The sequence below is a fragment of the Anser anser genome (assembly GCF_964211835.1).
Source record: "Anser anser genome assembly, chromosome: 1".
NCBI lineage: Eukaryota > Metazoa > Chordata > Aves > Anseriformes > Anatidae > Anser > Anser anser.
In genome coordinates, this window is record NC_139720.1 from 85,338,679 (window position 1) to 85,350,772 (window position 12,094).

At 43.1% G+C, this 12,094-nt stretch overlaps 1 protein-coding gene across 1 annotated transcript; it reads left to right on the plus strand.

Moving 5' to 3' along the window:
* Window positions 1–8,555: 8,555 nt before the first annotated feature.
* LOC310893387 (inositol 1,4,5-trisphosphate receptor-interacting protein-like 1) lies at window positions 8,556–10,956 on the plus strand (the record flags this gene model as incomplete). Its single annotated transcript, XM_083822323.1, has 1 exon — window positions 8,556–10,956. The coding sequence occupies one exon, from the start codon at window positions 8,556–8,558 to the stop codon at window positions 9,594–9,596; it is 1,041 nt and encodes a 346-aa protein (XP_083678449.1). The 3' UTR covers window positions 9,597–10,956.
* Between the last annotated feature and the right edge of the window lie 1,138 nt (window positions 10,957–12,094).

Sequence of the window (12,094 nt, forward strand, 5' to 3'; positions counted from 1 at the left end):
AATTACTTCTCTTAGTTGCATTCTGCTCCTCAGGAGGAAAACATAGTCATTTCTACAGAATCTTGAAACAAATGACTGCAGCTGCCAGAGACAGCACTTGCTGTTTTTACAGAGCACCATTCTGGAAAAGAAGCAAACCTGCCACCTACCTTATATGTCCTTCATTCTCTCCCTGCTTTTTCTCCTGATGACACATCCACTATGGTCCTACCAAGGTATCACTCTTCTGGCACCATTTCTTTATTTCACCAGCCTAGGAAGCAGCTAATTGAGGTTGAGCTACACATGAACCAAGTTGCATCTCTGTGAGAGCATATTTAAGAGGGAAAAAATCTGCTGCACAGCAGCAGCAGGGAGATGGATGAGAAGATGTGTAAAAAACAGCCCTGCAGATGCCAGCATCAGTGAGGAAGGAGAGCTGGAGGTGCTCCAGGCATGCAGCAGCAGTTCCCCTGCGGCCTGTGGAGAGGCCCCTGGTGGAGCAGGCTGTCCCCCTGCAGCCCATGGGTCCCACGTGGAGCAGATCTCCATGCTGTACAGAGCCATGTGGGAGAAGTTCTTGAAGAGCTGCTGCCTGTGGGCAGCCCCCGCCGGATCAGTTCGGGAAGGAGGGCATCCCGTGGGAGGGACTCCATGTGGAGCAGGGGCAGAGATTAACCGTGAAGGAGCGGCAGAGACGAAGCCTCAGGGACTGACTGCAGCCACCATTCCCCTGCACTAGAGTTTAGCTATACATCAGTGTGCAACCACCACAGTTATCCTACACAGGAGTGCTCCTAGTCAGCTTCAGTGGAGGTGAGGCCAACCCAACCTGTCACAGGATTTGTTTGTTCTGAGAAGTGTGAATACAAGCTGTTCCATATCTTCCACTACAGCAAGGGAAATCTCTCTTGTATGAAATTCTATGGCATGAATCCCTTTAACCACTGCTTTTCTTATTCTCTAATGCCTTTATTCTCTAAAACTTTAATATCATTTGATAATGGTATTAAATAATCAAACTTTTCCAATCGGTTAGCATAGCATAATTCCAGGCATTTCATGATTTATGCATATATTTTCCTAGAAATCATAAAGTATGGTACTTCGAAAAAGGATTCCATCCATTCTCTTAAAGTACCCCACAAATACCTGTTCTCTATTGCACAACTGTTTGTGTTTGTTACCAGGCTCGTTAATGAAAAGCATTGTATACTTGGCAATAGACGTATTGTGGGAGCATCTACCACAGATATGTTACAGGAAATGTTACATAGCTATTGTGAAAGCCTGCCTGTTACTACCTGTTACTTTCTCCTTCAACTGAATAAATAAGTATAGCAGATGCATTATCTGTGGAGTTCTCTAAACTAATATTTTTTTCAAATGTGTTTTATTGTGTTTCATTATCTTAGAACCACAGAATGGTTTGAGTTGAAAGGGACGTTAAGGATCATCCAGTTCCAACCCCCTGCCATGGGCAGGGACACCTCCCACCAGACCAGGTTGCCCAAAGCCCCATCCAGCCTGGCCTTGAACACCTCCAGGGATGGGGCATCCACAGCTTCTCTGGGCAACCTGTGCCAGTGCCTCACCGCTCTGAGAGTAAAGAATTTCTTCCTTATATCTAACTTAAACCTAATCCCTTTTAGTCTAAAGACATTATCCCTTGTTCAGTCACTATGATCCCTGACAAGGAGTCCCTCTCTAGATTTCTTGTAGGCCCTCTTTAGGTACTGGAAAGCCACTTAAGGGAGTAGGCTAGTCCTTAGTACCTAAAGCTAATCCTTATTAGCAGGCTTTGTGCACAGAATCTTATTCCTCCTAGGTGTAATCATCATCAAAATGTCTGCATTCCAGGGTCTTACAGTAGGATTTCTTCCCAGTTGGCAAGGTCTTGAATTTTTTGCTCCTGCCTAAAGAATGATACAAAATTATGAAAATTTCCTTAGAAGTCAAACAATGGCATAACACTTTGGAGTGAAACACACAGATTCACACTGTTGGTATAAGCTGGAAAAGTACATAGTGTGGTATCTTCATTACACCAAGTTATGTATGATCTTAGCTTTAGTAATAATGACACAAATTGTACTGGGGATGTGTTTCAAATACAAGTTTTCAGCCAGACATCTCAGGAGGTGGAAAGCAGTAGGAATTCCTTTTACCACTCAGAGATATCTTTTATAACTGAAAATAGGAAATGTCGTCTAGCATCTGTAGAGTGGAAATAAGGAGATATACCTTCTCAATAAAATATCCATATAGTGTGAACTATCTTGTCCTAATCCCAAGTTTAGACATCTAGATGGAGCTACCAAGAAAGGACAGCTTCTGTAGCTGAACTTGGTTGGATTAAATGTCTATTTAGCCTATGATACTGCCTCTAGAAATGGCTAATAATGATTATTTGACTAGTAAAGACAATCTGAATAGAGAATAAAAACAGAATAGAGTGATATTTCCTACAGTGGCAGTCACTCATCCCAGCTACCTGAGACATGAGGATTTTTTTGAGCCAAAACTGCTTCTTCACCATGTACTTGAACTTTTAAAAATTATTTTATTCCTTTACTTCATAAGTGCACTTTGACATACATAGCATTCTGGTTCAAAGAGTTCTGTAACTTTATCACATTGTGCAAAAAAGTATTTCCATGTCTCATAAAATGAGACAAATTGAAAAGAAAGTTTTTCAAGGCTGGAATTCAGGTAAAAAACTGTATGCTCAGAATGAAGTATGTAATAAAATAGTCTAAAATTACATATCAGAACTTGTCCAGACCATTCAGCTACAAATATGTACCAACAGACTGCTAGTTTATCTTTGTGTTGTGATTCTGGTATCACCTTTCCAGCAAAATTAGTCCTATCTATGCTGATGCATATTCATAGCTGTGATAGATATTTCTGAAATGTAGAGTTCTTTTAGCTTTACAACAATTAAAATTACTTTGAAAATCAGATTTCCTTTCCTAATTATGTACCTATCTAAACCTAATCTATCTGATTTTGTAATGATTTTGACTGTGAGATTACAATAGCTATGTATTAATTTAGCAACTGATATAAACAGTAGTCGGCTGGGTTTTAGTAATGACAAATTATGCACAGATAGAAGTTTGGTAATATATTCAAAAAATATATTAACGGGTTGACTATAAGGTCTTTTTGAGCAAAGAGTTTCCAAAAACCCAGTTTCTGCAACTGTCATCACTATTTGCAATACTTCCTGGCAAGACAAAGTCAGTATAGATGCCATTTGATATAGAATAGTCATACTTCTGAAAAAAATTATGTTGTCATAAATTGGTTGTAGCAGTATTTCATATCCTCCCAGACAAGTTCTGTAAAGTGAAACTGAAGTGAAGCTCTTCATCTTCAAATGTGCTTTTGATGGGCTAATGTTTCACCAATATTGGTAAAAAAGGTGGGGAAAGAGCAGTGTGTATCCCAGTGCTCTGAGTTACTCACCCTACAGCCCCCATACCAGCTGTTTGCTAACCAGAGCAAGCAGCAACCCCTATCCCAAAGCCATTTTTCATCAAGTTCTGCAGCTGCTTTTCCTCCCTGCTGAAAATCTGTGGAACTGTTCCTGCTGCAGATGTTCCTATTAAGATTTTTTTATTTTTTTTTTTATTTTTTTTTTACTTTAAAGGCATTCCAAAATATATTTCTCTTTCTGTGATTCAGGTTCTTGGAGAACATGCTTGAAGAAGTTTACATTCAACAGTTGCCTTCGCTGTTGGTTTGTGTGTGTGGTTGGTTTTTGTTTGTTTTTTAAGAATTCAAGGCTGTCCATTTTCATTTGCTGGCTAATATATTTCTCTCTCCAAAAACAGAAGCTAATATCTTTGCCATAGTATGGACCTCACTGTTAGAAAAAGAAAAGCCAACTAAATCATGTAAAGAAATCAACCTCACTCTTTCGTCAACAGATTTTTCAGTTAAACAGCTTCAAATGTAATGTAAACAAAACTCCATGACAAATTTATCATCTGCCACAATGCATTATTTAGATCAATGCACTGCAAGTGTGTGTGGGAAAAGTTGGATAGTAGTTATTTTTCCCCACAGAAATTACGGGAATATATGTTAAAATAAACACATTTCTAAGAGAGGAATTTATTCCCGATGCCTTATACTCAGTGATAAATGTCAAAATGGAATAATGCTTGATATTGTTACATAGCATCAGTAAATCTTAAACAAAACCTTAAACTGAAAGTTCAAGTTGTATTAGATTACCACCACAATACCTACATATCAATAATGTTCCTATGACTAAAGTATTAAAAGTTCTGAAAATAGATCAAATCACATCAATACAGACTTGCAGGTCACATTTCCTTCAACATACATAGCTGAAAAGAACTTCAAAATTAATACCAAATTAATTGGAATCTGTCATAACCTTTATTATGAAGGAATAGATGAATGTAGAATTAAAACTAAACTTTCAAGACAACCGTTGTCTTCAGCCACGTTGCCTTGAAACCTAAAATAAATTTTAATCTGTGATGATTAAGAGTTTGACGCTTGATTGTCAAACTCTTACCCTGTAAGTCATGGATCTTTCAAGCAACATCTCTGTCTTTTAGGTATTGCATCAGATGCTACCTTAAATAATACATAAAACAGAGAGTTATATCCTCCTCTTACACCCATTAGATGCACAGGACAAACAGAAAGTTAACAGATAATTTTTGAATGAGAAGAATCTAAACTTCTAGCCTGTCCTTCGTGAAACTGCTTCATAATGAGAGATCTGTATTTTGTGATGTTTTCTCAGTTAAAAATTTTGACGAGTCCAAACTTTAAGCCAAAATAAACCCCACCCTGATAATACCTACAGATTTGTGCCTACTTTGTACAGAATATTTAGCAGATAGTATTGTTTTTGTTAAGCAGGATTAACTTTGTAGCTGATTAACATCATTTGAAAAAAATAATAATTCTGAACTGTGCTCCTGCTTTTGCTAACTTGAAGGTAAATCTGTCCCTGATAACCACTTGCACGATGAGGAAAAAGGAAATGCTGTAAACAAGGAAGTATTTTTGAAAAGGCTCTTTGGTCACCCTATGTCTGTGTAAATGTTCATTATACAGGCCTTATAAGCAACACTGGTGTTATGAGCACTGTGCAATAAGGTACCACAGTTTCCTGTGTTGTACATTTAAAGGCAGCACCTAAAATCACCTCTTTTGTACCTAAAGCGTATTGTTCCTTGCTTATGCACAAATTCAGGAAATTTTAGGGTGCTCTGCTAATACATTCTTGCTCCTTACCAATACTGAAGTTATATTCACTTTTTTTTTTTTTACTTGGATGTTGAACATCTATGCATTTTACTCCAGTAGTTAAACACATGGAAAAATGTGAAAATGAAAAACTGGAGAATACAAAGATTCAACACCATCCACAGGAAGGTGTAAGTGTACTTCAGATTTTATTTCTGCCAACGGAGTAATATGTAAGGCAGAACATAGAAGCCTGCACTCATTTTTCTCAGAGGGTGGCAGTGGCATATTTTTCCCAAATCACTCAACCTTTTACTGATAAAGGTTCTGATTAATAATAGTTTAGGTGTCATTTTTTCAACTAAGAAACAAACAGTTTTTCAGAAACTGTCAGAAACAAATAGCATTATTTGTGGCATAAAAATAGGGCATTGTTATTTAGAAAATATGCTCTATTAAGTTTGAGTAATACAGATAGTAATATTGTGAATAGAATGAATCGTCTTCTAACGTTGCTTAGGAGACTCAAATTATGACCAGCTTGAGCAGGGATTTTCCAGGCATTGCAGATCGAAACAGAACTTTTTTCTACCTCCTTTCTTCCCTGATAATGATGTAGCTATACTTTATTTTTGTTTATAAGGGAAGTTGCAAAGCACCAAACGGAGTCAATGCAAGCATGTATTTGTAGCCATGACTGTAAACCTTTTGCTAGTTACCTTCCATTGACAGATCTTACAAGCATGGATTTTAAGCTGAAGAAAATGTACAGGTAATCTAACCAGCAAAAAATTAATACCTTTAGAGTGTGATCACCTGTTTAGTTTGCATGAGTGTGTGTGTATGCGTGTATGTGTTTTTGGTAACTAATTACAGCTCATATAGTATCTAATTTAAGGAACTTGTAACTGGTGCTGTACTGACAAAACAAAACAGAACTTCTTTTTCCTTATGTATTCATTTGAATCTTATTTCAAAAAGTAGAGGGAATATGATTTCTTTTTTCAAAAAAGCTATCAGTATAGAAAGTATAAAATGAACTTAATAGGTACTTCCTCTTTAAAATCACAATTAAATCCCAAGATCCTTCAAACCTTAATTTGCATATCATTTATTGTCCATCTGTTCTATTTCCAGTTTCTTCTTTACCATCTGGTTTTCTAATGCTGAATCTACCACACAACTTTATCTACATGTAAGGCCTCTAAACTGTAACTGATTGAATAATATGTATTATAAAATAAATATGCTTAGACTTTCTTGAAGACCTAACTCACCGCTGAACACTAATTACACACCCTAAATCACCCAGTGTAGCTGGTAAGGTGAACAATGACTGTAAAGGTGACTCCTGAAATGGATGGAAGAGAAGAAAGAGCTAGACCAAAAGACATACCCAAAGAAATCAAAGCTGGAGTCTGAGTAAAGTTATGAAAAGAGAAATCCTGCAGCAAGTTCAGAAGAATGGAGAGGAAATCTTATGGTCCCAGAATGTGTGACGCCATGCAATAGGGGAAGCAGTAGCAGCTGGTGCATGTTAAACAGCACTTTACTCTGCAATTGGTCCAAATAATTTTAACAGGATACTTCTATTCACTGGTGTCTCATATTCTGTCCTTGGTAATGTATCCAGCAATTTTGCCTCTTCATACATCCCAGGACTCTTAGACTGTTGTAGTTGTTCAGCTCAGCTGTTCTGTTTTTCGTCCTTCTAACCGTTCCATGCTTTTCTCAACAGGCACTCTAACTCTGTCAATTCAACAGCTGCTACAAACACTTCTGGTTTTGGCACCGTACCCCAATGGTTTCAAGAGGGTTACTTGAAGAGTAGGTAGGTCAGAATCAGCATTTCTGTAAAATATGACACACGTGTGATCTTATATGATCTTTATGGGCAGGGCTGAAGAGAATGTTCTGAATTCAGTGGGTTCTGAAAATATACCCTGATTTTGCCCGTTATATTTTCAGGCTCATTGAACAGATCATTTCTATGAATCTACTCATGCAAAGAGGGGCCAGTCATTGTAGAAGTGGTGTAAAATACATTATGTGCCTGGCTGGGTATGTAAATAGGTGATGGGATATTGAACACAATGACAAACTGCTTTCTAGGATTTCAAATGAAAATAAAGCTTTTTAGCTCTGAATTCAAAGCAACAAAACACCAGCCTAGTAGATAGCTATTCACTGTAAAAATACTTGAGAAATAAAAGAGCATTATAAAGATTTAAATGTCTGGAGTTTTCACAGCAAAAATTTAAGGGAGACAATCAGAAAACTCACAATTTAGACATTAGTAATGTTTTACACAATTAGGTCAATTAGACAATCCAATAATTTTTGAAAAGCCATTTAGGATCCAAAATCTGAGAAAAATAAGAGATGTGACAGGGTAAAAATGGCTTTTAAATGAAGTATATAAGATATGGGGGGCCTACTGTTTTTGTTAAACTCAGTTTAACCAACACATTTAGAAGAGTTTATTCCAATTTTATCTGTCTGGTTCTGGCCATATCTAGATGGCTGTGAATACCTTCTGATAATCCAGGTCTCTGTCAGAAAGATTTTTTGAAATTTTAAATTCTTGCACTTCTTAAATTTCAAGACCAGAATTCTGTCTAGGATATCTGTGGTTTACACTGTGATGCAGATGTGCAACGCCAACGCAGATTCTGACACCAAATCTTCATTAAATATTTTGACCTAGTCAAATTCTTCTGTTGGAGAACTCCAGGTGTAATGTAACTCACCAGGACACAAATCTGGAGCAATATCAGATTCCAGATTTAAACAAAGACGTGGTTTCATGAAGTTAATGAAGTGACTCATGAAAGGACTCTGATTCTCAGATTACATTCCCTACTCAGAAGTGTGTCACAACATAAAGCAAAAAGCTTTTGAATGCTCTGAAGGACATTCTCAGATCTCTCTCCCCTGCCTCTATCATTGTAAAAGCGCTACTATTAAAACAAACAAAAACAAACAAACAAAAAACAAACAAACAAACACAACTCTTCCTGTTCCTCACTGCAATATCTCACTAATAAATTCCACTTAATTGTCTCAAAAATGAAGTTAAAACTGCTCAGGGGAGGGGAGGGGAGGGGAGGGGAGGGGAGGGGAGGGGAGGGGAGGGGAGGGGAGGGGAGGGGAGGGGAGGGGAGGGGAGGGGAGGGGGGGGAGGGGAGAGAGATTGCTGTGATGCGGCTGTGGTGCCTGTGACAGCACAGAGGGTGAGTCACAGCGGGGGAGCTGTCATCAGGGCCAGCAGCAGGCAGCGCCACCACACTGTGGCCTGGGCCATCGGTGAGTGCAGCTCGCACCTCCTGCAGGCCATGGCTCGGCTGATCTTCCTCGCCCTGGCTGTGCTGGGCATTGCCCAGAAGCCGTGGCTGGTGGATGATCACATGGATGCGGATGTAAATGAGAGAATGCAGCAGCATGCAGAGCAGCTGATTGAAGGCATGGCTCAGCTGCTGCATGAGATGGAGGAGAGGAGCCAGGAGCAGAGCGGGGTGGCCCTGGGAGCCCTGCTCTTCACTGCCTTGCAGCAGTGGCAGCTCTGGACCTTTACTGACCTCCTTGTCCTGCTCTTTGGGCTCCGCCAGTGGCTCAGGAAAAGGAGACATGGGCCAGGCAGCAGCAGCAAGCAGGGCAGCTCCACAAGGAAGGAGAAGGAGAAGGAGAAGGATGAAGACGACGGCGACACTGATGACACCTGGGATCTGGGCAGGGTTTGGGCCGATCGCACCCAGTGGCCAGCACCGTACATGGCCGACAAGTGCAAGGTGGTGGAGGAGCTGGTGGATGAGCTTCTTGGTGCCTGCAGAAGACTCTCCGGGAAATCTCTCTTCAAGCCATGGCTCCAGCCGGCCATTGGTGTGGGCTGCCTCTACGAAGGCTGGAGTGCCCGGCAGGACAACATCCTCTACTGCCTGCTCATGCCCCTGAGGCCTCCCCCCGGGCACGCCTTCCACCCGGAGCTGGGCGCCGCGGGGGAGACGCCAGCGAAGAACCCCGGCCTGCGCGTGGAGCTGGAGTGCGCCTGCGCGAGGGAGCGGCTGGTGGGGAACATGCTGTGCTTCCTCCACCACCCCGAGGACAAGCTGAGGAGAAGACAGGAGCCCAGCCTGCTGCGCACCCTCTGCACCGGCTCCTACCTGGATGTGGAGGAAACCACCCGCTGGTTCCAGGCCTTGGTGAAAGCAGCCTGGGAGCTTCTGCCGCCACTGCCACGCCACTGCCGCCTGACGGTGCTGCCCTCCCACCGCTCCTGCAAGCTCAGGCTGGCCAATGCCTCTGAGAGCACCCTCTCCATTGAGATCACGCTTGGGGTGCAGCTAGACAACTCGGACACCTTCCTGAGCCTGGAGTAGCCGCGGCCAGCTTCACCAGCAGCACGGCGCCGCCAAAGAGCTGCGCTGTGGCAGAGATGCAGTCTGTTGGGCACACGGCCAGGCATGCCCGACCCCACAGCTTCCACCTCAAACATCTGCAGACCTGCGCCCATATGCTGGTGGGCAAAGGTTTTCCCCCCATGCCCTGAAGACGGCTGTGATTCACCACCTGACAGCCACAGCCCTGGCAAGCCTGGCGAAGGAAAGATTGCCCCCTGCGCCTGGATGACCTCCTGCGGCGCCTCTGCTGCTGCCTGGAGAAGAAACACCTTGACTGCATCCTCGAGAGGGAAGGCAACGAGAGGGTACCTGAGGAGATGGATGGTGTTGTTCCTGGCCTCCCAAACAGCTGGACTGCTCAACCTCTTCCAGGCAGTGACCACCCAAACTCTTGGAGAGAGCCCGTTCCTTCCAGGAGATTCATCCTATACATTGATGCCAGTAAACTGCTTGTGTGAACAAATGCTCTGACCGTGTCTGCGCAGCACTTTGTGGGGGAACATGGGCACAGGGTGCTGATTGCACTGCTGCCGCAGAATAGGGAAGTGTTTTTCTGAACTGACTGGCTGAGGTTGGAAGGGATCTTTCGAGATCACTTCGTCCATCCCCCCTGCTTCAAGTAGGGCCACCTAGAGAAGGCTGCCTAGGACCATGTGCAGATGGCCTCTGACTATCCCCAAGGACACCACGCCCCCTCTGGAGAACTTGTGCCAGTGCTCAGCAACACTCACAGTAACATACCCATTTCCTGACATTTTGGAGACAAAACCTCCTGTGTTTCTGTTTGTGTCCACTGCCTCGTGTCCTGTCACTGGGCACCACTGAAAAGAGCCTGCCTTTGTCTTCTTTACACCTTTCCCTCAGGTCCTTTCCTGCAAAGCTGCTTTCCATCTCATCGGCCTCCAGCTCACACTGGTACCTGGGTTTTTGCCTCCCCAGGTGCAGGACTTTGCACTTCCCCTTCCTGAACTTCTTGAGATTCCTGTCAGGCCATTTCTCCAGCCTCTTCAGTTCCCTCTGGATGTCAGCACATCCTGCTGGTATATCACATACTCCTCCCAGTTTTGTGTCACCTACAGGGTCTTTAAGAACACACTCTGTCCCATCGTCCAGATTATTAATGAAGCTGTTGAAACAGGACCCCAGTTATGCTGCTAGTTATAGGCCTCCAACAAGACCTCGTGCCACTGATCACTGCCCTCTGGACCTGGCTGTTCAGTCACTTTTCAGTCTACCTCACCATCTGCTCATCCAGCCCATTCTCCATCATTTTTGATATAAGCATTCTATGGGAGACAGTGTTGAAAGCCTTACTGAAGTCTAGGTAGACAATCTCCACTGCCCTCCCCTTGTCTATCAAGCAGTCATTTCATCACAGAAGTTTATCAAGTTCAGCAAGCATGACTTCCCCTTGGTGAATCCATGCTAACTACTTCTGATGGCTTTCTTGTCTTTCATGTGCCTGGAAATGGCCTCCAGGGCTAGTTGCTCCACAACCTTGCCAGGGATCTAGGTGAGGCCAACTGCACTGTAGTTCCCTGGGTCCTCTTCTGAAGGCCACAGGACCTCCCGGCAGCATCCATCTGCTCCAGCACGGCACCCTCCACAGGCTGAAGCCTGTATATCTGCTCTGTGGCAGTCCTCTCTATGGGCTACTGTGACAGAAAGGAAATGGAGAAGAAAGGAAAATGGAGAAAAAATTATAGAAGGTGAAACGAAAAGGTTGAAGAAAAGCAAAGAGAGCAGGAAAGAAGGAGAAGAGAGAGGGAATGCTGGCTGTGGTGCCTGTGGTAGTGTGGGGGAGGGACTGCCACCAGGGCCACCAGCAGGCAGCAACACTGCACTGTGGCCTGGGCCACTGGTGTCAGGTGAAGTCTGCACTGGATGAGGGACAGGGCTCAACCTGCAGTGGTGGCCCCACCACACCACAGAGAAACAACAATAAAAAGCTGCCAAGGAGAGGGGATTGATGACAAAAGCTTCTACACCAAGCTCATTTTGGTGGCAGCCACATCTGGGGTTTCATTTTGGACGTGGGCACTGTCTAGGGTTAGGCTTATAGAGTTTTGCAAGAGAGAAAGCCCAGAGCCCCAGTCATTGTGGGGCTACGAAGCAGGTGCAAAGGATCCCCAGGGCTACCAAAAACTTTCACTCCTGGCCACTTTTGCGGGATCCATATCTGGGGGTCCATCTTGGACCTGGGCACTGTCTAGTAGAAAAAATAACTTTTCAGGATATCTTAATGTAGCTACAAAAATGTCATGAATTTTAGTGCAAAGATCTTTTTAGTTGGTAAAGCAAGGTTGGCCGTATAAACATACCATCTTCTAGGATGAAACCTGTGTACACTGTTTCCTCCCCAATAGGCTGGAGATGTCCCCAACGTTCCTGCATAAAGTGGGCAGACTGGCCATGAGGCCTCCTACACCTCTCTGTAAGACTCAGCCTGCTTTGCTCCAATGCTGAAGTCCAAATTT